Raw genomic sequence first — 26864 nt, 5'->3', positions numbered from 1 at the left:
TGAAGCTATATTGCCAGGATGGCCATGGGATATTGGGATTTCCTTATTCGAAGCCTGGCAGCTGTGCAAGAGAAGTAACATGACGCACAATTCATTCAATTTAAATGACTATATATGCATTTTATGCATTTCTCCCAGCAAGTAGATGAGCATTTTACTCGTCTAAATATATCGCGTGCTATACTCATGCACCCATTCAATATGGCACACGTTGTATAAGACATTGGTGTGCCACGGTGGCTAGGAGATGTTAACTACCTCGCCTGGTATGCAGGAGGGTCGTGGGTTCGATCCCAACCCTGACGCCTGCTGCTGTATATTTGAAGTTTGCGTGTCCCCTCCCCATGGTCGCGTGGATTTTCCTCCAGGTCGTCTGGTTTTCCCCTCCACATTTAGAATCGACATCACGAGTTTAGAGTCTATTTGGCTGCTACAAATGTCCACGTGACAAGCCACTTCGTTGAGCTATCATATGTGGCCAGGCCGCTTCTGAAAACGAGCTACACAGCTCAGTAGGCCTTAGCTGGTATGATTGGAAAAAAAACACAACAAGAAGGTGTCAAGGGCTTTGTCCAGAAGGCACAAGCAAAGGAAGAGGATATATTTACCGCGGGCCTCACACAAAACAGAGGGAGAGGGTTCCATCACTTGTGTTTTTGTCTCAGACATGAAGAACAGGGCCGCGCCCACGTGACAATTCCAGTCGTATGTCTATCCCCCCCCCCCGCACCTTATGTCGGATTGGATATTGTGGTTGTTTTGACGACACTTCACCAGATCTGCAAATTTGACTTTATTCGTGCGTACACGTTACTTGAATTTGGGCAACCCTTGTAAACGTGTGAACGTTGTTAATCGTTGAATAAACCTTGTAAATGTTGACACTTGTCTGTTATTGAAGTACGCCTTGCGTTTGTGTACGTGACTTCTTCTGATTGGGCACATTGCAAATTTTTATACACGTGACATGTAATTGGGTACACCTTGTAAATATGTGAGCGTAAAGTCTAGTTGGGTGCACCTTGTAAAATGTGTGCGTGTGGTTTGTATTTGGGTGCACCATGTAAATGTGTGTGCGTGGTTTGTATTTGGGTGCACCATGTAAATGTGTGCGCGTGGTTTGTATTTGGGTGCACCTTGTAACATGTGTGCGCGTGGTTTGTATTTGGGTGCACCATGTAAATGTGTGCGCGTGGTTTGTATTTGGGTGCACCTTGTAAAATGTGTGCGCGTGGTTTGTATTTGGGTGCACCATGTAAATGTGTGCGCGTGGTTTGCATTTGGGTGCACCATGTAAATGTGTGCGCGTGGTTTGTATTTGGGTGCACCTTGTAAAATGTGTGCGCGTGGTTTGTATTTGGGTGCACCATGTAAATGTGTGCGCGTGGTTTGTATTTGGGTGCACCTTGTAAAATGTGTGCGCGTGGTTTGTATTTGGGTGCACCATGTAAATGTGTGCGCGTGGTTTGTATTTGGGTGCACCATGTAAATGTGTGCGCGTGGTTTGCATTTGGGTGCACCATGTAAATGTGTGCGCGTGGTTTCCAATTGGGTGCAACTTGTAAATGTGTGCGCGTGGTTTGTAATTGGGTGCACCATGTAAATGTGTGGGCGTGGTTTGTATTTGGGTGTACCATGTAAATGTGTGCGCGTGGTTTTTATTTGGGTGCAACTTGTAAATGTGTGCGCGTGGTTTGTATTTGGGTGTACCATGTAAATGTGTGCGCGTGGTTTGTAATTGGGTGCACCATGTAAATGTGTGCGCGTGGTTTCCATTTGGGTGCACCATGTAAATGTGTTGCCATGGGCACGGCGGCACGTGCCGTGCCCATGGCAACAGGAAGGACGCCGCGGCCTGCATTCGCCTCGCGGCGGCCTCCAACAACCCCGTTGAGTGCGCGCACGTCAATGTGCACCTAGCCTGGCACCAGCGCCGTGGGGACGTCACCGCCGCTTGTTGTTGTTTGTGTGTGTAAGTAAAGTGTGCGTGGTGTGTGTGTGTTGTGTGTGAGGGTGTTCGTGTGGACTGTGGAGTGTGTGTGTTAGCTTGTGTAAACGAGCGAGTGTGTCCATTGGAAGTGCACCTAGCCTGGCACAAACACTGCGGCGACGTGAACGTCACCGCGAATGGCATCTTTTGCTGTACGTGGCGACTTTGATTCCCGTTCACGGCTAACAGCAGCGAGTGACGTCTGAACCGGTCGTAGCTGTACCTCCCTTAGGTCTACGCAGCCTCAAATGAGTACCTGGCGCTGTGTGTAAAACATCAGCACTGGGGAGACAAAGGCGGCCGGGCATAGCGCCGGCAATACTCCACTGTCTTCTCGAGTATCGCTCAAAACACCTGCCGTCACAACGCGTCGAAGTGTATGTGATTGTGTCTGCTGTGATTGTGTTTGCGAGGATGCAACGTGCACCTAGCCTGGCATAAGAGTAAAGTCTATGTCAGATGAACGCCGTGCATTCATATTGCGCGTACGATAGTGTGAGCTATGTGACGTGATTAATGATCGTCGTGCTATTGTCAGAGCATGCAACACCACGGCACAGGTGAAGAGGAGAATGGTATCCGTGTGCCCTTGATTGCGATTTGTATCGTGCGTGATGTGTGACGTTATGATTGCATGTCGGACGCATGTTTGTATGTTGTATGTATGTTGACATTATTTCGCGCCGTACGTCGCCAACCGTGTTCATCGGAGGTGCGGGAAAGGGACACACTAAACACACAGAGTAGTTCTAAAGACATTAGTTTGAGTTAAAAGTGCAAAGCTCCAGTGGCTTCCTAACATCGGAAGGAAGAGCGTTCCAGACGGCCGCGATTGTGCTCGTGTGATTGTGCTGCTACCAGCATTGAGATATGTTGTATGTGTCTGATAGTGGTGTGTTGTATGGGTGTCACGTGCAGTAAGTTGCGATAATAGGGTAAGCGTTGTATGTTTTGTACATTAGTCGCTGTGTGTGTTTTATGTGATTGTAGTACAATTGTGGCCGTTGTATGATATTCGCATGAACGTTGTATGATTATTTATGATGTACGATTATTACACACACGTCGTGTGATGTATGATCGTTTATTGAATGGGAGCACATGTGTAATGTACAGTCCAACAATTCGCTGACCAGCGTGGTGAAGTATGTCCAAATAATCCCCACGACCCACGAGAAGCGGGGGAAGCCCTCATCAAGCGGTGGAATTGACAAACAATGTGTGCACATTGTGTGATCGTTGTGCCACCCTCACCTGTTTGTGTTCACAGTTTGACCTCCGTCCCGTGTGTGGGGTCACGATGATGAATCGCGCTGTGAGCAGAGCGAGGAGGGATGGGGCCTCCAGGAGCCCAAGCACAGGTGACGGGGGACTGAGAGGGAATGAAAGCTGAATGCGCACACACAACACACGGCCAACGAGAGCCGGTGAACAATCAAATTAGCTGCTGAGGCCACAATGCCGTCAGGGGCACCGCACGTACATACGCTGAACTTCTCTCGCACCGTACGGAGCCAACCGTGCTGATCGGTGGCGCGGCACGGTGTAACATTGGCACTGGTATCATGCAAGCACCTCCGATTAGCACGGTCGGCTACGTACTGTGCAAGAGAAGTTCTACACACAAGCGGACGATTGCAGGGAAACCAAAGACAGGTGCAGAGACACCGATACGAGTCAACGCAGAAACAGTGAATCTCAGAGAGGGTGACATTCACAGAGACATACTGTAGCTACACAGAGAGACAGACACAGAGAAACACAGAAGAAAGGCAGAGAGACCGGTAACTGAGACGGAGGCAAAAACACAGAAATACACAGAGTAATATCGACGGTCTTAGAGGCACGCACAGAGAGACAGCTGCCACGATCCCTCAAGCAGGGAATGTTAGACACAGACACGATCCCTCAATCGTGGATCGTTAGACACAGACTCGGCAGCGCACACACTTCGTGGCTGGGTGGTCACGGCAGCCGCCCAATGTCCAGAGCCGTGAAGGGCACAGGGAAATGTCAGAGGGGTACAAGATGTGTGCAAAGGAAGACTAAACACGTATGACAACAAACGAACATGCAACGATTTAATATTCGTATGGGGATGTAACACACATGGGAGTAATGTCCAGCGATCGATTGCTAGCACGGGGAATGGCTGTTCGTAGGGGGAATGAATGCTCACATTTTGGTAATGCAAGCAGGCATACACATGTTGGACGTGAATAGACAAACCAAGATGTAGCATTTAACACAGTGCGATGAAAGCTCCCATATTCCAAGCACAATGGTGACCTGCACATTGAATTGTGACAAAAAAGAAAGTAATTTGACACTGTTGTGTTATGGACTATGTGACCTACTTCTCGTCCACTGTGATTCCAGGTGATACTCCACACAATGCAGTACACGCTGTACCTAAAATTGTGCAGACAAATGCACATTTTATGCTTGTATTTTAAGCCACAGGGATGAAAAGGATGCGATTTAGAATCTGGCCATGAAGCGTGTAAAAGCACATGCTTCTTACAAGCTGTGGGGGAAAATTGCATAGTTATCTGGATAGATTTCTATTCAAATGTTTTTGAATGTTCATTTTGAAATGATCATTCGTGGGAAAAAAACCCCACACTTTACAATGTGCGATGGTGTAGGTTTCTGCGGTTGTGCTGTACCGTTATAGCTCTCCGATCGGAGGGCTTCCCAATGTCTCCATCACAAGCAATGGGGGAAAATGCCCGAGGCGATATATTTTAGCCATTTAATCAAGATGTGAATGTGGCTTAATATCAGCTGGGCAAGTAACAGGGCAGTGCAGTTCACATATTCTACAAGGAGACATTTGTAAAGCAGTGATGGATTAAGCTGGCTCAAAACCTGTGCAATGCTTAGGACTGAGATGTGAGCACTGCAGAATGAGATTGTTGGAGAATCAGCAGAAGAAGATGGTGCTATAGGTTGAGCAGAGTGTGGTGGTATTAGAAAATTAATCCTTCAATCGTGCCCATTTGTCATCACACACACACACACGGATAGATTATGTTTGCATGGAAAGTATGCATCTTGCAACACTTACGAATATTCAACTTCCCTCCGAAGATGAGTAGAGAAGTTGCAGTTTGATTTGAACTTTGGCAAATCGTGGCTGGTGATGCATAACACTTTAAAATAAGTGATGCATCACCAGAAGTGTTTTGAAGGAGGACGCCAGAAACCATCACTGTCTGTCATGGTCACTTGATGCAACAATCCCATGTCTCTTCTGCACGCGAGCTGATGTTGTTACTCGATCTCTCAGAGTCGATGCTCTGTCGGTTGCATTCCCTCCTTTGGCTGCCATTTCAACATTAGTCTCGACCACCGGCCATTATTTCTTAGAGCGACATGTCTTGCTCAAGTTCACGTCATTTCCTTACAGTCTTTATGACGTCTCTAACTTGTGTATGTTCTCCAATCCATGTGACCCGCTTCCTGTATATCAGCGTAATTACAAGCATGCCCCACCTCTCCATGCTTCTTTGCGCACTTTATCTTTTCTTCAATTTTCTTTGTCATTGTCCACGTTACCGATACATAGATCATAGCAGGCAATATATGCTGTATACTAATTTAAAAAAAAACACTTTCCTCTCCAAGCATATTGGTGGTTTGCTGCTTTTAATTATGAAGTTAAACAATTTCAAGAGCACTCCGACCTGCTCTCGTTCACGTCTAAGTAAATTGATCGATCGTCTTGTCACACCCACTAAGAGTGGGAACGTTTTTGTTTTGTTTATTAATCGCGGTCAACTTTGCACGGTGTGCACAACACGGGAGTAATTGCTATTGCTGTGATGTTAAGAATGATTGGCAGTGTGTAAGATTGTTTGTTGCTGGTTTTATTGAGCCGAGTGAATGTTTAATCAGGCAAAGTGTCCAAAGGTGTGGAAGAGGGTGCAGGCTTTTGGTCCACTGCTGAAATCACATTGGAAAGCTGGCTTGCACACAGTCCGTGGTGATTGCATTTCATCAGAAGGTGAATGCGGTTGGGGGCCTGTGGAATTTATGAATTGAAGCAGAAAAAAGAATGCTGATGGAATGTCATCCGTCCATCAAGCCAATTTTCTTAGGCGATCGATGACAAGCTTGGTCATCGTCAAAATCACCAGCTGCGAAACAGCCAGTGTGGTTTAGTAAAAAGAAAAATAGTAAATAATATGTCTCTATCAAACAATAGCAGCTGACAAGCCAGTCGATGGAAGGAGCCTCAATTTAGTTGTGGCGAGGAAAGGCACCTGGTCAGCCTATTACAAAATAACTTCGCAATTTAGTAGCAATAAGGTGAATGCAAGACAATATTTGGACTAAGGTGGGTTGTACAATTTGCTTGTATAAAACTTGGTTAATCTAATCTCACTAAATATTCTCATGCTGACACAACCATAAAAAAATCACCAATGCTGGATTGAGTATTTCTGGTGACCACGTGACTCCGTTCTGCCAATCGGTGTACTTCATACAATGGGCACGCATTTCAAACCAGGTTCGGAAAACGTTGCATGTTGCAACAAAACTATTTACGAAGTGTTACTTCTTCTTGTATTAAGTGGGTGTGTGTTTGGGCATCTATACACCCCCTGTTTTATTGCCAGAAAGGGTAAAACCTATTCTTATTTTTAAAACGTTGATGTAAGCCACAATATAGTATGAAAGTTGCTCTCTTTAACTTCGTTCTTACGCACATGCGCTAATTGACCTTGTACAGCCAGTAATTGGAAGGAAAAAAAAAGACTTTGCAAAAAGTGTTTTGTAGACTATTTGCACAAACATTATACAGATCAGGGCACTGATATTCGTAAGCGGTCTGGTAAGTTTCAAAGCGATTAATCACGGGTCTTTGTAGTCTTCATGAAAACGGAGTTTCTCAGATGAATATACTATTTCCTGTGCATAGCGATTGTCGGCTACACTTGCTTTCAAAGCGACAGCAACAACAACAACAAATATGAAAAGATTTAACAACCATGCCCCCCCCCCCTTGTGTTTAAACTATTTATTTTCACAGTCATCTGGTGTAAGTTGACATAAAAAACAACAGCAGCAGATACAATGACGCACAAACATTGTGATACTATACTGAATACAAATACATACAAAAAAACCCATTAATGACATCCTAAAAATACATGCTGGTAAATTGTTCTCCGAGTGCCCTTTGATCTCATCAGTGAAATATTGACTAGATAGAGGTTTCTTATTTTGCTTCGTCACTCACGGCAGTTTTGCTGCCTCTGCTTGGGCTATGGGTGCAAAGCCACGTGACAGTTATCAGCCTACAGCAGGTTCTGAGAAACAGCACCATCTTTGGTAATTGTAGTTGTAATTGGAGTGTTTCTGGCTCAATCGCTCTTCTGTTCAAGAGGGGAGACAGAATTGAGGTGAAGAATTAAAGGCCCATAGGTATATGCCATTACTATGGATATTTGTATTGACACTGGGAGTTATTTACTGAGAGTTTGATTGGAGAAATAAAGGCATCAGTGGTGAAAGTATTAACCATGTCAGATTGAACAATGTCAGTGTCATCATAATAGCCGATGGTAATGGATGACGGATAATGATTGAAGGACTTAAAGAGGGCTGTAAGTGAGGCTCAATATAAATGCGAGGTGAAAGAAAAGTCACGCTGAAGAAAAGAGAATCATTGTTGGAGAGACACGGCTGTAAAACACAGCAGCGTATGTACTTGTGGACCAGGAAACAATCATTGGTAACACCGCGATCAACTAAAGAGGTAGGCAAGAGTAGGATGGGGTCCTTTTGGAAGTAACTTGACAATGAACAGTGGCATCCCATTGTGCGGAAAATTTTTCAGTCGATGCAAATTACCTGCTACGACATGGATCAAAACCATGGACTGTGACAAAATGCACGGAACAAAAGCAGAAATGTACGCAATGAACATGGAGAGATGCATCCTGGGTATGACACCGAGAGACACGCATGGATCAGAGGACAAAAACAGCGTTGCTTGTGCAGGGCACATCACTCGTAGAGATGATGGCCGATAGACTGACGAAGACATGGCAGTCCAAGAGGAGAGTGCGTCCATCCGTGAGTGTGTGTGTGGGGAGTGGTGGTGTAGCGGTTAGCGCTACGCTGCACTCGCTAACAGCACCTCGCTATATGGATGATTTTTGTGCATGTCTGTGCATGCATAGCTCCTCTGGAAATGGTTTTTCACCTGCTTTAAGGCAGTGAATTTAAACGTTCGTGTGTTTTCTCCGCAGTTTTGGACAAACGCAAAGCAGCTACCAAGCCTTCGCTGGAAGAAGTGACGACACCCATCCTGGAGGAATCTGCCAGCAGTCACATCTTGAGTGGGGATGACATTCAGGCCTTGGCAGTGCTTAGGGAAGACCTGGCAAAGGTAAACCGACCGGCGGAGATGATTATAAGATGATGACGACAATGATGCTGATGGTGGTGGTGTTGACAAATGCGACTTTATTACGATGTCAGGGATTACAACGCATATGTGAAGGTAAGGAGCAATATTTAAACCTTATTCACCAGATGCTTCAGATACTGCAATAACGCTTGATTTATTGTGATATATGAAAAGACTTCACAGGGAAAGAAACAATGATTTGCCTGAGTAGTTAGTAATAATATACCTATTATTTGGGCCTTTCGGTAAAGCCACGTAGAAAAAATCATCAAAATAATAATAATATCACGACGTTTCGATCGCAATACAAGCAATCGTCTTTTTTCACCTGAAGGAACGTTGCAAGGGTTGATACGGATGCACATTTGGCGCTGCATCTTACACTGCATCATACATTCAACGCTTCCTAAGGTGTTGCTTAAAGATCAAGTAAATAGAAACGTAGGGAGAAAATGGAGTGACAAGAGTTTGAAACGAGAGAGGGGCCTTTGTGCAAATGCTCTTCAGGCGCACATGGATCAACAGGCTTCCAAAATGTTCATTTGATCCTTGTAATGCATGCTAATAGGAGATGACTCTTTGTGAACAGTTTCAGTGGCATTCTTGCCCCATGAACCACTGACTGCAGCCTTGCACTATTTTCAATGACACCAGAAAATGTAGCTGTTATCATTTGGGATGTTTACAGGCTGACAAAGTGATTGATTATGTGAGCCTATAACATTTAGGATGGATATTTTGATATGTGTTAAAATATTGGCACTACCCTAATACTCGATGGGGAATGGTGGTGCAGTTTCTCGATGGGCTAGAGAGCGGCATCTGAATGGGTTCTGCCCCGCTCATTAATTAACTCAAACGAATCGGTATGGTGAAGCGTGGTGAAATAACCTCCATGGACGACATGGCGTTGGTGCGAGGCCTTCATTCAGCAGCGGAAATCCAGACCCTATGAGCAGCAGCAGAGAAGGAGCGACCCCCCATTTTAGAGGTCAGTTGAGAGTTTTGGCTAAAGACCTTGGTGACTGGAGTGGAGAGAGATCAAAGGGGAGTCGAGTGAGAAGAGGGCGGCTATACGCAGGGATGAGTCCATGGAAGATCTGAAAGCTGACCTGAAGATGGTGTATACTCTGTGTAAAGTGTTTCGTTTTGAGTGTATCTGCATGATCCATATACATTGTTACACACCACCTGTATAATGTGCTGTGTTACAAAAAAACACATTTCAAATGCAGTTCACATTTGCCAAGTACTGTTTTGTGATTTTCATAGCAATATAGTAAATTGTATGTAAATTTAGTTGTTCACTTCACAGTGCTGTCAATATTGAAGCAACCTCTGGAATACTGCCAGCAAAGAGCTTTAAAAGATAATGCATGTGCTTCAGTGTCTTGTTCTCGTTTGAAAATATTTCAGTCGGCTACAGCGTGTAAATGTGCTTGTGCGCACGTGCGTGCATGTGTGTGTCTGTGTGCGATAGGGGGAGCGGTGGCGCAGTGGTCGGCATAGTTTTACAAACCCAGCCATTTGATGTGATTCACGGCCATAGCTAGTATCAGCGTCAGGTGAATTCTGAATTGATCCTCGGCCTCCTCAACTCAACCTTAAATGAGGGCCTGGCACATCAGCACTGGAAAGACAAAATCAGCCTGGCATGGTCCTCGCCACACCACTGCTCATGCACCACTCAGGCCTTAATATGTGTTCGCTAATACCACGTGGCACCTAATTATTCAAGGCTGTCCGGACAATGTATTAGCACCTGTTTATCCTAGGCTTTTGAAGCTGCCATATTTTTATGCGATGGGTGGATTAATGTGGCCTGACTGCTGATGCCATGCTGGATTTGTGGGTCTACGCGATGCATGCGAGAGCAATCTCGGCTTATGTTCTGACAGGACGCTGTGTGTATTGTGATGCAGTCATTTATACTGGAATGTAATTTATTTTAGGAAATCCTCATTGATTCTTGAGATATAGTGTTAGGGTTAGGGACCTGCATTAGTATGTTTGCCCAGTTCAATTTTAAGGTGTGTTTGACATCTGGTAGGAAACCAGATAATTTGAAAACAATCCACAAAAAAATCCACGTGTTTATAAACTGCAGCAGCTGCACATTTGAGACTGAGTTAACCTACAGGAGGCCCAGGACGGGCTTTCATAGCAATTGCTGCCAATGTTAATAGTGGCCAGGAATAGAACGACTGTGCCATGTTGTGCTCATCCAAATGAGAAACACCACGCACATTACCTGCTACCGCCTCCCCAAAATACAATACGATTTGTATTTAAATGGCATTGAAGTGCAACTGCATCTCAAGATGCCGTACGAAATAGCAAGACACTGATCCTGTTAAAGTTGGGGTCAAGCAGCCATAGAGGTCATAGTCAAGTAGCCTCGGGGGTTCATGAAGGCTATTAATTTAGGTGTAAAGATGCATGCATTTATTGATTGCATTATCGCTCGGTGTTTGCTCAATGTTGAACAATGAACATTTTTTTTCCGGTACGTAGCGTTACCGAAAGACCCAAAGAATATGAATTCCTGCAGTCAAGAAAGCTTTAAGTCAAGAGTGAACAATTTGTTACGTCTATCTTTGCTTAGTTCGTTTATTCCTGTGCCCAGCTACAGAGTGATTCTCGCTCAGATTTAAATACATTATCAACATTGACTTTCGACAGGATTTCAATTGCTACTGGGAAATGTAAGCCACTGGGAAATACAATTAGCAAGCATTATCCATACATTTTTAGACTCGCTGATTTCTTTCCCTGATTCATTAAAGAGAGGTTCTTTGTGTTCTGTGTGGCGTGCTAATGAGTGGTTCTGGCAAAGCCCTGTTTTAGGTTGTGTATCAGCGGTCTTCATTAATCAGCCCGCTCGGCAGATGCAACTCGCTTGCTGCTCATGCCTGGCATTCTGCCACAGTTTTAATGTGGCACCAAGAAGATGGATTTTTAGTGTGCGTTGAGTTCATCCATTGTCAAAGTGTCTAAATTGAGTGTTTGGTGTAAAACTTGCCAAGCAGTTTATTACCATTATTAATTCTCGCTTCTGATTGCGGTCTACTCTTGTTGCTTTATTTGTACAAGTCAAGCTGGCAGTGGAGCAGCGCTCATCTCCTTTGGTGGCTTTGAGCCAGTGGCGGATATTCCTCATTCCCATGACAGTCTCTGCATGGGATGAACACCATTGACTTACGGGTTTCTTTAAAACACAACGTCAACGTTCCTAGATGTTGCACAGCAGTTTAGCTTGTGCATATGATATCCGCTTGTTTTTTTTCCTGCTGAAGAGCGATCTTGCCTCGTGACACGAATAATTGAGCAATGTGAAAGTGATTAACTCCTTTTTCCATGCCACTTACAGAGTATTCCATCGGCACCAAGACCCACCTCCCCCTCCCTACGGGGGTTGCTGGCAACTGTTTAAGAAAAGAATGACCCACAGCTCGGGGTAGACATTTAATTGTACATCGGGGCTGGCAAAAAATAGCCCTCGCACTCTGCCCACGCGGCTCGCCAGGTCTATCACTAGCGATGCGCAAAGGCCACCTTCACGCATAGTGGGGCTGAGTGTCCAACATTTAATTGTACAGCGTGACTCGCTAAAAATAGCCCTCGCACTCCGCCCATGCGACCCGCCAGGCCTCTCACTCGGCTATGCGCAAAGGCCACCTTTACGCACAGTGAGCCGAGTGTCCAACATTTAATTGTGGTCACATGCACGTGGCCTTCGGGAAGGATATTCCAATGAAAAACACCTCCAATTTGACTGGTGCCCGTGGAATTAATCGCACGGATGGTGTACTCTATCTGCACCGCGAATGACCTTTTGTCACTCGGAACAAAAATGTCTGCAAATCTGTGTCATGTGGCCATGCCCTGAGGCTAGCATAATCATTTAGTGCTGCCTAATACGTCCGAGTTTGTAGCTGTCCATCTGCGCTAATTGAGGCAGGTTTTGACACGCCTACGTCGTCCGCACATGAGCCCCGCGCGTCTGTGTCGTTTAATTGTCGCGTGATAATTTTTTTATTTTTTGTAAAACATTTCCTGCAGATTTTAGCTGAGTTTGGAACACATGGCGGACGAACGCGTTGTAATTGTAAACCACGGTGCTGTCCGTTCGTAGTAATGTTAAACAATTCCGTTTACTCTTGAGACCAGTTCAAGCACCTCCGCCTAGCACGGTTGGCTACGTACGGTGTGAAAGCAAAGTTCTACATACATCCTGATGTATGATTGTTCGTATGCTTCATTTATTGTTTTATTATGCATGCTAGGTCGGTTTACATGTGCAATGCAATGTTGTATGGCACCTATATGCGCCCGAGTCTCAAAGCGCTGCACAGAAACAATGGGCTTTCTTTTTCGAGGCAGTCGGTCACTAGGCAGAGGATGTTTCTCGCTCGGAGCATAGACTTCACTACATTTATACCAAATGTCAGCTCTCTAGCCCTTCGAGAAAATGATCACAATGAACATCAGTCACTCGCAACCAGTTATATCTCATTTATTGCAGCCCTTTGTCAAACCGCGTCTTGATGGCATAGACATATGGAGAATAGCATCACAATGTCTTAATATTTGCGACCTTATAAATCACTCTCCCTCGCTGGCCTCTCTGTGTACTGTGAAGAAGGGTCATTGCTCAAAATGTCACTGATTGTATGCATTTTTTTATGTTGTTGAGTTTTAATTGTTATTTGTGCCTGTGCACCACTGCCAATTCAGTATCACCACATAATTTATTTCTATCGGCAGCATGTATATCTCATTATGCATTGCTGTGGATCACTGCTGTTCAAAGCATATGTAAGCAACACTCTGTGTGGGTCTCCACAAATATATTTTTAAAAATATTTGTTTCTTGGGCCCTGTTGACTTTCCAGGGTTGATAATAAAATATTGATTGCTGTGTTGAACAGGGCCCGATAGTCGAGCTGGAATGATCTTGCAAATAAGATCCAGTAACCCAGCAGCGTTTGTTGAACAAGCCTGACTCCTGTTGAGACCCAGAAGGTCGACATCTGCACAGCGTCTCCTTGCTGAAACCAAATGCTGTTGGATAATATTGATCTGAAAAGCCAATCGGCCGACGGCCTAGACATCATATTTATTTCAATATGGAGACAATAGAAGAGAGTTTGGCTTCTGTAGACATATATTGTTTGGTGTATCTGTATGCTGTACTTTGATACTATTCCGTACGGCATTTGAGGCTGGACGAGACCATGACAGCGCGGGCACACATAGCTCAGGTAGAGGTTCGTATTTGAGGGTTAAAGGTCATCGCATGCTGCCAGCACCGCAGGCGTGAAAGCCTGCAGGAGCTACCCTTGTGCTTTAATGAAAAATGTGCGTCCACAGCTACAGAATTTTGCGACACCTTATTCCCCATAACGTGACGGAGGTGTGCGTCAGTGCCGAACACCTTCCTCGCCTGATTATCTTCTCTCCCCAATGGTTCCGCCTTGAAGCGTAAAAAAAAAACCGGCTCGGATGTGAGCGTTGCCATGGTGAGCCCCGCGGGGTGCATCTGCCGGAGCAGCCGCAGCCTGACGATTCGCAATCTTGCGGTGATTGTAAGCCTGGCACGTGTCTTGAGCTGAAATTCCAGTGGCACTTTTCAACGGCGATGTTGCTTATAACCATAATATATGGCGCTTTTGTAAATCCACTGCTGGATGATGTCTTCCCTATATCCGCTGCTGGATGAGGGCTGCTCCTCGACATGTTGAGGTCCACGTTATCGCTGCTGTGCTAGGTGTGATTTATTTCTTAGTCCACTGCTGGATGAATGCCTCCCCACATCGTGTGGGTCATGGGTGGGGGGGGAATTATTATACCATACTTCACCACGCTGGTCAGTGTAGTTTGATGAACACAGCATAGAATCACAGGACAACATGTTACCACTGCAGCATGTCAAAACCTCCAGTCATCCTCCCCTGAATGGGAGACTGCTCCATCTGTTGCTGCCTGCTGTCTGCTATTCTCGTGATGTGGCCATTCACAATATGAATTCATTCCTCGTGTTCAAGTGTGGGTTCAAGAAAATTCCTCAGTGCCGAGAACTGACCATCTCCTTCAGTGAAGCATCTTCATTGGTACCTTTGTAATCTTCTCTCCTGCAGCCTGTTACTCTTTGTTCCCTCCTCTGGAGAACAAAAAAAAAGTCTCCTCTTAAGGTTACATTTTTAGTTCACCCTTGTTCTGCAGAGTCTTGAAATGCGGTTCCATTTTGAATCCAATTGTCATTGTGCCGTGTGTCAAAGGTGAACATGTCAGACGAATTGGGGTGTTTGATTCACTGCTTGCTTTCCTTCTGCCATCAAAACAATCGAAACACACACATGAACTAAACTGTTTTACTTTTTCCAATTAATATATATTGTTGGTTTCAAGTTCAAGTTTTGAGCCAGGTGAGAACTCAAGAGACAAGGATAGTCCAGTTTGCAAGAGTGACCTTGATCACCAAAATGACAAGAGTGAGTTACAAGAATGAAGTAAATATAAATCAGAGCTAATATAACCAATTACTGGACCTGAAAAAGTGGGTTAATCGCGGATGGCTGAAACCCAGATTCGAGCTCAGGACTTGGGCAGTGCTGGTTCAATGCTCCGACTCATTTCTCTAGAATTGATTTGTTCGTGTGTTTAGTTTGTTGTTCTTCCCCCGCACCTCCGATTAGCACGGTTAGCTACGTATGGTGCGAAAATAAGTTCTGCATAGATACATACTGACAGAGCATTAGCCCTTCTGAGCCAACCATTTACTGAGTCGTGTAGCCCATGGATGCACAAACTCATTTGTGATCATCCCTGAACCACATGGATGACCACACCAGTGCCATGTGACTCACCGCTGGTACAGGCAGTTGTGGTGGGTAGCCGCAGCCCTGGCGTGGACATTTGATTATCACCTTTTTAAGGTGAAAAAAAAACAAGAGATGTCATGTGAAAAGGATATCCCACAGTGTATTATTGCACAACTGACAAAACACGGGACTTTTGAAAGTCCTGTAAAAACTTACAGATTTTACAAGACAGCTGCCTCCAAAGAGATCATGATCCTGGGACACCGAGGACAGGTGGCAACCCTCGTGGACATGCGGGGTGGCACAGGCGAAACCAGCGTTTCACGGAAGACAAATCGTCGCTGGGCTCGTGCTGTCATTTTTAAGTGGGCACTCGGCCACCTGAGGGTTCGAGTGGCTATGTTCTCCACGTGTTCTCCACGTGTGCAGTGGCGGTTTTGTGGCCAAGGGGACAGCTTTAGTGTCGCGCGGTGTACCTACTTCTAAATGTTCATTCCAGAAAAGATGCCAGGTAGTTGAATGGACGTTTCACAGCGGAGTTTAATGACACCACTTTCAGTGGGGCCTTCTGACGTAGCCTCGCCACCATGGCACCGCGTTGAGGAAGGTGACGGTGTGCACAAGGGCACATCCTTGCACTTCTTCAGCACATCGAGTTAAGAAGCAGAACGACGCGCAGAGCTCATTCAATTTAGAACAAATGATCACGTGGCAACGTGGATCGTGATGAAAGCAAGCGTCTGTCAATAAAGAAATGTTAAGCATGGTGATTTGAACAATATTGTTGTTTGACCAGCCGTCGGTTAGTAAGTGTCTGGTGAACAATCACAGCTGACCATTCGCTCCATTCAACATGTTTGCCTACTGTCCAGGTCAGGTTATACCCTTTCAAAAAACGAAATATATTTTTGTAAAGGTGAATTTAGTTGTTGGTTTTAGTGTTTTGCTCACCGTTATGCTCCTGTGGGTTCTTAAGTTCTAAGAAGAATGACCAAACATATTTAAATGAATTGGTATTATTGATAACAAACGTAACAAGCAGGACTCCTTGCATCACATCTGGCGAGGTGGCGCTGTGATCAAAGCACTCGCCTCGGAATCAGAAGAGGCGCGAATTTGTGTCTCGGTCGAGGATCTGCCCATTATGCCTATAGCGTTCATAAAATAGGTACTGCCTTTTAGGTTGCCAACAGAGTGTCCTATGGATAAACTGAATCAGTCATGAAAGTGTGGATTGTCCACCACATGCTCAGGATCGCCAGTAGAAAAGAGCAAAATGACAAAGACAAAAATTCCCCATATAGCCTTAACAGACTGTTGGGGCAAGTGCTGTTAGCGAGCAGCACCTATGAAGGCCGACACGACACACGAGGGGGTGGGTGGCCAACACCACGCCCGTCTGCCTGTATCTCCTCGGTGGCGATGTTTACACCGCACCAGGTACTCATTTGAGGCTGAGTTGACCTAAGGGAGGCCCAGGAACGATTCACATAATCGTCACTGGTGTTGGCCGTGAGCGGGAATTTAACTCGAGTCGTCGGCTTCTTAGCGCAGTGTAGCACTAACCTGTCGAGAAGAGCGTCCCCTGTCTGTAGTTGACTTTCATAATACTCTACCTATCCCAAAGCACGAAACACTTGGAAATACGATGACCATGCCACAGGAAGGCAGGGACATAGGGTAGGCTGACAGGTACCAACCTGTGCAGAATGCCAGTTTTCAAAAATTACAGTTTTTGTTGTTGCATTAATGACATATTTCTTGAAATGTGTTTTAGATTCTATGTGTGCATTGAAACAAAGTGTAATGTAAAGCTTCTAGCTATTTTTACATGCAAAGAAAACAACGAAGCCAAACTGATTTAAAGCTTTCGTGACTGCAGGGATTCATCTTCTTGGTTCTTTCGGTAAAGTCACGTAGAAGGGAAATAATAAAATAATAAAAAGACAACATAAAAGAATTATATTATTATATTATTTTATTATGTTACATTTTTATTATTTTATTATTTCCCTTCTACGTGACTTTACCGACAGAACCAAGAAGATGTAGCAAAACTGGTTTTAATTTGAGTTTACTTAAAACCAGGTTATTAGCATTTGTCTTTTTTAAAATGTTGCACATTTCAAGCCACGGTAACGACGTGAGGCTGGAGCGGCGGTCCCCGCAATGGTTAGAACGCTGCGCAAACAACCTGGCGACCCAAACTGAGTTCCCGGATACGGCTAACCTCCATGGTGAGTGGCATTTGAACCGGTACTGGGGATCCCTCCTGCATCAACCTTCACTGATTGTTCTGTAGAAGTATGCTCAAATGACCCGCATAGGGGGAGAACTTCATCCGACGTTGTATTAAAAAAATGAATTGCTTCGTTTTCTTTAAATATTTCGGTCAAATTGGTTGCATTCAGCCAGGTTGTGCTATCTCACGGAAAACAAAAATGAATTGTAAAAATCATTCTCTGTTTTAAATCTCATTGAATGAAAAGTTTGTGACTTTGAAAAGATTACGGAAATCCTACTATTATTACGAAGAAAAAATAGTTCAATATAGCAGCACAATTGCAAAAGAGTGTTTCGACTATGCCCTCTGTTTTTTCTGATGATAAGTACATCTCGATACTGTATACCTCTGATGTTGATTGAGAATATTGTATTCGATTGAGCCAAATCAAAATGTAATAACCTAAGACAGTTTGCTTTTATTCCCAGACAACAAAGATCTGTCACTGATACGTTTTGTATTTGCAATGTCTGCTTTCACAAAATTCAATTGGCTTACAAAATGATCATTCATTGTGTCTCTGAGTTTTCAGCTGCTGTTTGTAGAAAATATGAGAAAGGTGGTTAATGTGTTGCATGCAGTACGAAAAGTGCGTGCAGGAGCACGTGTTTTTAAATGTACATAAGCAAACACGAGTACCCCGGGCTCACAATGTGACACTATTGACATGATGCATTTAAAGTTTAAGCTTTAAGATAAAAAGCAATGTTTATTTTGCGGTTTATGACAAACAAGACACATATCCTGCATATAGCCTGAACAAACTTTTGGGCCAAGTGTTGTTCGCGGTCACCTATGAAGGCTGCTACGACACATGAGGGGTGGGTGGCCAGCACTACGCATGGCCGTCTTTTTCTTCCCAGTGGCGGTTTTTTCACACCGCACAAGGTACTAATTTGAGGCTGAGTCTACCTAGGGGAAGCTCGGTTTAGAAAATCGTCATTGGTTTTGGCCATGAGCGATAATATAATCGAACTCGGGTTACTGGGTTCGTAGCGCAGCGTGCTAACCGCTGCACTGCCACTTCCCACAGCAAAGACATAGACACACACACACAAGCAAACAGCGCATTCGAAGCACGTGTAGCATATATATTACATTTTTTTACTGGGAAGGATGTTTGAAAGTAAAGTTACCATAAAGTTGCCTTTGATCGGATGGCGTTTTTGGCAGAAATATATTTCTCATTATAGAATATCAATCTCGTATTCTTTGGGTCTTTCGGTAAAGTCACGTAGATAGGTTGAAAGAAAGTAACAAAAAACTACAATATCCATCTCGTTATCTCATCATACAACTGTACGGTACGTATTCGCATTTCTTCCAAAAATCAGTTTGGAGTCTGTGATTCCATCAACCTATTTCTAGAAAAATATATACTACAATGTGAATTGAAATCCGCGTGTGCATGTTGATTGCTATCCTGGCAGACGGAGAGGAGGCCATGAATCAAACATCCCCATTCATCTGAAAGCATTTCCACATGTGACGCATCATAATAGGATAGTTTGGATTAATATAGCATCTAAATGCAACTGCATCTCAAGAGAAAGGTGCGACATGTGCATCACAGGCACAAAATGGAGGTGTTTATATTCTTCAAATAAGGTGCAATTCAAGTCACTTTTTAGATAGGGACGGTCAATCATAGACAGGGGACCAAAGGGAGGCATAGAATCTCGACTTGAACACGGGCAGCACGCTTCGTCGAGGGGAAGGAATTCTAGACCTGAGAGTCTGCAGTGGACAAAATGGTGACGGCACGGTGAGCGAAGGTTGGTTCAGTTGTGCCCGTGGTTGCTGGAGCTGAGAGTACGGGAATGAGAGTAGAGTGAGGTGAAAAGGATGAGGGTAATTATTTAATAGTTTATTACTCTGAACTCTATGAGGGGATATTGGAGATATCTGAGGAGTGGGGTGACGTCCCATAAAACGATTCATGTTATGAGTCTTGCAGCAACATTTTGGATTATTTGGAGTTTGGAAGTAAGTGATTTGGGGGGGGGGGTGTCGAGAGGTCCTGCAGAGCTGAGAGATGAGGGCCAATGGCTCGCAAGGACGCGGCGTGATACCAGAGTTCACGTTCACAGTGGAGCCCTTTGCTGAGAGTGAATGTTCCTCAATCCTTGCATGGCCCTGCCGTCTAAAGCATGATGTTCTCTCACCGTTGTCCAAACGATGTCGAGCGCCCTGAGTGAAGGCACTCTATGAATATAACATTAAATCAGACTGCATTTTAGCTCGAGAAAGATTTGAACCAATTCAGGACGAGCACACATCACGGCAGGGTACGAGTGTGGACATTAAGGGTGGGTTCGTGGAGTCGGTAGTGATGCGGAGTTGGGGGTCGCCAGCATAGAAATTGTGTTTTTTTTCTCCGAGTCCTCTGGCTTTTCCCTCCACACGCAGCAACATGCATTTAGATTATTTGGCTGCTATAAATGTCCACATGAGAAGCCACTTTGTTGAGCTATCATTTGTGGTCTGGTTACTTTTGAAAAAGATTCTGATAGCTCAGTGGGCTTTACCTGGTAAAATAAAATTTGTTTACTTATTTTTTTAATGATTTTCTTACCTTTCCTATACTTTGCACTCCTATTGTGTGTGTTGCATTGTTCGTTGTTGTAACTTTCTGATCCGCCCAGACTGGACATCTGTGAAAAGAAGAGCTTTGTAGCTTATTGGATTCCTCCTGCAGTATAAATGAGATAAATTTCGTAGCAGCTGAAGATGATTTAGCCAAGTGGGGTGGGGGGAAGCTTGGTGGGAAACGGATGGAAACAATCAGCTGGGCCGGGGATGTAGCCTCGTGGTTCACAACCACAACACGATTGGTTCCTGGGAAGAAGACATCGGATCATAGCAGCAGTGTAGAAGGAGCAGCGCTTCGAGAGGTGGGAACAGAGCAAGGAGAGCCGTGCGCAGGAGACGCCTCCGTCGTTATTGAGACGCTCAAGGAGGATCGAGTGGTCGGTGGCATCGAAAGGAGCAGTGATGTCTGGGAGAACTCGGAGTGAGATCCTTAATGATAGGAGAGAATAGGAGGTTGTTCAGCACACGTAAAAAAATCAGTCTCTGACCTCTGATATGTCTCTGACCTCTTATATGAATGACCCTGACGGAAACCAGATTGTACTGGGTCGTGGAGACCTTAAGCATGTGACTTGAAACGAAGTGCCATATTCATCTATTGCTGGAGCATGATTACTGGAGCATATTGTCGAGCAGACATCAAGGTACACCGCGTGAGTTCATTACCTTCGCAGTCTGGCGAACGTTGAATGAAGTTTACAAATACAAGTGGAACATTGTATTCTTGGTTCTTTCGGTAAAGTCACGTAGAAGGGAAATAATAAAATAATAAAAAGAAAACTATACAATTCTTACGACGTTTCGATTGCAACACAAGCAATCATCATCAGGTGTGAAAACCACAGCAAGAATTTTTTTCAAAACCCGCCAGTTGTATTAGAATTTTATTTTTATTATTTTATTATTTCCCTTCTACGTCACTTTACCGAAAAAAACAAGAATATGAATCCCTGCAGTCACGAAAGCTTTAAATCGAAATTTTAGTGGCACATTGGTAACATTTTGCAATTTTGCATCCTGATGATTTTTGGAATTAGCTGCAAGTGACTTTATTTGCTCTCTGAGGGCCTTTCCATTTCGAATTATTACATTTTGTAATGGATTCTAAATCATTCGTGGTAAAATCAAATCACATATACAAATAAACTAGCCTTTGGAACGAAGGAAAATTAGCTTGGAGCCTTACAAATGACTTGTTAGAAATAAAATAAGAGTATTTTTCATGAAAAGCTAAGCCTTGTTCGTCATATGTATCAATGTAAAATCGTCTGCAGTGTCCCCGACCACAGTTCCACATGAGGTTAAATGCATTTAATATGCATTCAGAATGTATTTGCAGTCTTACGTAGTCGTGCCGACTGCCGCAGCTGCTTGCACAATACCTGACGATGGAACTGAATCTATCAAAGATTAACTGGGCACTGCAGAAAAATAAACGAGCCTTTGCAATTAAGTCATAGCTGATGGAACTGCCTGCCAAGCCTGGCAATTTGGAGTATGCTTAATTTGCCTGCATTATTATCGGGTTGCTACTTTTATTTATATTTTTTAATTAACAAACATACATGAATAAAAATAAAGAATGTTTCCGATCATGCACACGTGTGTCTGTGATATATTACTGAGGTCATCTTGAAGCCACACACACACACATTCGACGTAGTAAAATAAGAATGGGGTTTGTTTTAACTGGTATTTTTATTATTATTACTACAGTAATAAATCACACATCAAACACATGGTGCGATGCCTACATCACCATGTGCAGATTTAATAATATTTAAAATCCCACTGGGATGGAAACGCAGCTGATGCCTAATTCATACCCATAAAAGAACAAACAAAGACGCTATTAGATACACCCACTGTGCTACAGCTTGCCTCTGGGCATGCAAACACACACGCATTAATAATAAAAAATTAAATCATTATCACATTAAAACACTACCTTGTAATAGGTTTACCATCTGTGCCTGGTTCCAGTACCTTTACTATTTGTGCCCTGATTTCTGCATGCAATGTATGCATTGCACTCGGAGTGCACATGATATAAACGTCTCTTATTAGGACATAGGTGCCAAGTTTCCCATTTGTTAACTTGGAAAGACATTTAAAACATTGTGAGGAAATGGGGGGGGGGGGAGTCCAACGAGCCAGAGTTTGCATCTCAAAACATCCTCATACTGTTTGGTTATGAGTGCTCGGTGTGACCATACTTCACCATGCTGGTTCCTGCGGGATGTTCAAATGAGTATCGATAGGGGGGCCCAGGACAGGTTGAGATATCACTCACCACGGATGTTAGTCGTGGATAGGGAGCACACTCAGGTCACCAGGTTCATAGTGCAGTGCGGAAACCACGCGCCACCATTCCACCTATTGCGGCCACAATGATGTTTGTTTTTGTTCCCCAATCAACGTGTTGCTTCTTCTGCTCAGTATGCTTTGTGTACTTTTAAACTTTCGTCAAAATGTCTTTGCACCGTACGTATCCAACCACGCTGAGCCACCAGGCCATTACCGTCAGCGGTAGAGCGAGTGGCACACAATGGGATGGTTGTGACTCCAAATTCTGCTTGGGGTGAAGGGGAGAGGGGTTGATTTGGCCCATCATCCATCCTGTGTCGATACAATTTGTACCACTATGTGGGGAAGTCAACAGTGGTGGTCCCACCACTGGCTCAGGGCTGTTGACTCTTTCCCGTTTTGAGACGTCTGCAAGTTGCAGGGTGGGTGTCCCGTTCACCGCTGAATCTCGGAACGCGCAAGCGCTTAGCGGTTAATTTTATTTAGAGAGGCGTAGCGCCGTTGTTTTAAAACACATCGTGTACACCGGAGAGAACCGTAGCGACACGACCGCACTCTACGATAGCTGGCGCCAAACTGTGCCGCACGCCCTCCCGCATCGACTTGTGGGAGCCTTGATACCGATAAAATTACGTTGTGTTTTTTTTCCGGTTCCGTTCCAATGACGTAGACGTACGAACACGTAAATCATCGGAATGGGAAAGGGTTAACAGACACTGCCTCAATGCCCTTTTTGAGCAAGAAAACACCGACCTATTTTCAGTGCCACACCACGCTCTGCAGAGCATATCTGTAGATGAGCAGTATGCATCTGGGAGTGTTTACATGCGCTCAAATAGCGTGGGTAACCGGTTCAGCCAATACTGCCTTAAGCTCAAATGAATGGATGTAAAGTCCTCTTAAGGAATTCAGTGAGAATTTGATTCGCAATTAGTCCATTCACACGACTGGAGACCATAATGTTAATTCTTTGCATCTTTTCTCCCTCCAGTCGTGTTCACATGAGCAGGTGATTCACAAAAAAGACACTGGGGTTTAATGTGGCCTTGTAGAGTAAGGTGGCACCGCGTTGACGAATTTCCAAATTCCTCAATGGATTTTCGCTCGAGTAAGTCATCTCACTTTACCACCCCCTTGTGAGCTATGGACAATGGGAAATAGATGCATGCCAGCAGCCTTTTGCTTTGCAGCTCCCGTTTAGGCTTCGCAGGCTCACACTATGACGTCTTCCGTCGTTTGGCAGTAAGGAGGTGCCACTTGAATACGGACACAGGGTGTACTCTGGATGATGAAAGCAAAGCGTGAATTCTGTACATTATAATATTCAGAATGTGATTTCCTGTTAAAGTTTTCATATACATTTGTTTTGGTCAGAATCGTAATCTTAATTTATCCTGGAGAAATCTGATGAGCTATGAAGCTCTTCTTCACATGTCCCGGAGACATCATGCATATTCAGGACAGGTTTATTTTATGGAATTAGGCCACTTAGTATTACATGTAATAAACGTTTTTCATTCTCGTTTATTTATTTCTCATGCCGTTTGTTCCCTCTTCCCCCCCCCTTCTCGCCTTACCATATGCTGTAATGAAAAATGGCATGGCGGTAAATCAGCCACGACCCTCGGGACTTGCAGGCGTCGTCACCGTTAATGTGGCCCCTGAGACATGTAATCGCACGTGCCAGTCACACTGCAGAGAGCGAGGGGGGGGGGCGGCGGTCGGGGGGGCTCTTGGCTCCGCTTGGAGCGTGGATTATTCAGCGGCGCGTAAATGTCGCAGCGTTGCTCTCGTTTCATCTTCCTGACTCGCAGACGGGCATGGCCTGCAGCAGGTCCAGCACTTCTGGCCCGTGAGTAACCTTTCGCATTTACGTTGGAGAGGATGGGAGTATTGTGTGTGTGTGTATTGTGTGTGTATTGTGTGTGAGTGGTGGTAGTGTAGCGGTTTGTGCTACGCTGTGCTCGGAGCCTGGCGACCCGAGTTCGATTCTCGCTCATGGCCAACACCAGTGGCGAATATCGGAAGCGGTCCTGGGCCTCTCCTAGGTCACCTCGGCCTTGTATGAGTACCTAGTGCAGTGTGAAAACATCAGCACTGAGGAGACAAAGGTGGCCAGTGCTGGCCAAACCACTCCCCTGTGTGCCATTACAACATTCATAGCTGCTTGCTAATATGTCTAGCCCCAACAGTCTATAGGCTACTTGGGAGAGCTTTAGCTTTCATGTGCGTGTGTGTTCACACACCTGCAATCCAGCACTCTTCATGTGAGGCTGGTGGATTGCACAAAAAATCTGTGTGCCTAAGATGCCCAATCTGCAGAGGGAGAAATGTGCCTCTAAAAGGCAGTATAGCAGGTAGGTTGTCACTATTTGTATATTTTTGCGTTAATAAAAAAAATATTTGATTGAACTGTAACCTTCAATCATGACAATTCTTCTAACCGACGGGGGACTGAATCATTATACCTTTTATGACAGCAACATCGGTGGGTATGTTGCGTGAACTTGGTCAGGGCTTCTCTTTGGTTGGCTCGGCCAGAGATGTGAGTACCTGTTGCATTGCGTTCAGCAGCGGCGTGGGGAAGACGGCAGTGGGCCGGCTCTGTCGACGCTAACAGGCGCTTGCTGACTTTGTTACAGCTCTTGAAACGAGGAACAAGGCGATTGGCAAATTGCGGAGGCGTGTGACCTGTGATTGAATGGCCCGCGTGGGTGTGTAAGTGGCGCGCGGTTGCCCTGGGCTCACCCCTGCCGCGACCTCTCAGCGACTCGTCCAGATGCGAGGAGGGTGCCTCGTCCTCCTCCCACCGTTCGACGTTTTCCGGAGTTACACTTAGCTGCGTTTCACCTCCCACATTGCACCATCGTCATCTACGTCATTGCCCGCCCGGACCGAGCTTACCGATTCCTTAAGTAATCCACTCGTCGTCATCATCATCATTATTACAATCCATGGGCAGATGTAGCCTGCACATTTCGTCATTTCGTCACCAATTATTAATCAATTACGCTACTGATTACGAGTTCGATTAAAGGACGAATTGGATAACGGCGGAAGTAGTTGGATAGAACAAGTCTTGCCTCTCTTCCCACGTGTGCCGCTGGACGAGAGGCTTGGTGATGTCACCGAGGTCAGCTGCATAGCTGGGCGTGGCGTGCGGGGGTTTCTCGCCTTCAGGAGGCAGGATGTCCAGATGGTTGCCATTTTTAAAATGGGCACGAGTAACCGAAAAGTAGTCCAATTATATTGGACTACTTTTTGGTGATCATCCTACCTCTAGATCGTCCTCATTACAATGCCATAGATCTTCACAACTCTAGATCGTCCTCATTACAATGCCATAGATCTTCACAACTCTAGATCGTCCTCATTACAATGTCATAGATCGTCACAGCTCTAGATTATCTTAATTACAATGCCATAGATGGTCACACCTCTAGATCGTCCTCATTACAATGTCATAGATAGTCACAACTCTAGATTATCTTAATTACAATGCCATAGATGGTCACACCTCTAGATCGTCCTATTACAATGCCATAGATCGTCCCAGCTCTTGTGATAATTTATTATCATGCGGATGCTGGATGAAGTGACCTCGAATCCGCTCAAACGAGCGATGGGGTGGCGGCCACCACCTTCGGTCGCCCTTCGACATTGGTGGACATTACATTTTCCCATGGCGAGGGCAAGTCTTTTAACAGAACGACACTCGTAAATTTCCCGTGAAGTCGTACGCATTTTATTTTCCCCGGAGGGATTATAGGCTGAGTAACCCCCCCCCCCCCGGCTGGGATTTGTGAGTTGAGCGCTTTTTATTAAAAGTATGCCGTTATAATAATGCCACTGCCCCCGCCCGTGTGCAGCTTACGTTCACGTACACATGAAATCGCAGACTTTGGTTTCCTTGTGTTTCCTTCCGCCTTGGCACTTCCGTGCTAGGTGCGATCTTTTCCCTGTGCTAACTAGTAATATATAATATATCATAATTACATTCACGTTTCGACCCTCGTCAACTCGCTGCTGGACGAAGGCCCTCCCTATGCTGCTGTGTCAGTTGTTGTGGCCATTTACATCAGTGTGGGCTATTGAAGGCAGCAGTCACGTTATAAATCATAATTAGTTTTATAATCAATTTGTAATGGTTAATTTGTCCGTTTATTATTTCATAGGATATGTAAAGAATAATTTGCCGGAAAGGAAGCACAAAGTGTTAAATATTCATGTATTCATTAATTCAGTTACTGTTTTATTAATGTCAGGGTCGCATAAAAAGCGCAATTACTGCATCGTCCCAATATTCTCTATGTCACGAAATATAATGTTGAGGCAATCAAAAGAGTCGTAAGACCTCTCTCTACATACTTAGGTAAACACGCAGTTTGATAAAAGGTTAAAGCACGCTAATATGTTAAATGTGAAGTTGGCTTCTTGAAAGGA

At 44.7% G+C, this 26864-nt stretch overlaps 1 protein-coding gene across 5 annotated transcripts in view; it reads left to right on the top strand.

The window, feature by feature from the left end:
- The first annotated feature begins 1846 nt into the window (after positions 1-1846).
- The window catches only part of MYCBPAP (MYCBP associated protein), an 82887-nt gene continuing 57869 nt past the window's right edge, over positions 1847-26864 (top strand). For 4 of the 5 annotated variants that reach the window (XM_078872623.1, XM_078872626.1, XM_078872625.1 and 1 more), the window contains exons 1-3: positions 1847-1972; positions 3261-3351; positions 8254-8393. In XM_078872623.1, the coding sequence (XP_078728749.1) occupies positions 3291-3351; positions 8254-8393 (201 nt within the window). In that variant the 5' untranslated portion in view covers positions 1847-1972; positions 3261-3290. Of the gene's footprint in view, positions 1973-3260; positions 3352-8253; positions 8394-24145; positions 24274-26864 lie in introns of those variants that run through there. The other variant, XM_078872624.1, reaches the window with a different exon arrangement.

The sequence above is a fragment of the Lampetra fluviatilis genome, chromosome 35 (assembly GCF_964198595.1).
Source record: "Lampetra fluviatilis chromosome 35, kcLamFluv1.1, whole genome shotgun sequence".
NCBI lineage: Eukaryota > Metazoa > Chordata > Hyperoartia > Petromyzontiformes > Petromyzontidae > Lampetra > Lampetra fluviatilis.
This window is presented reverse-complemented; position numbering and strand designations above follow the sequence as displayed.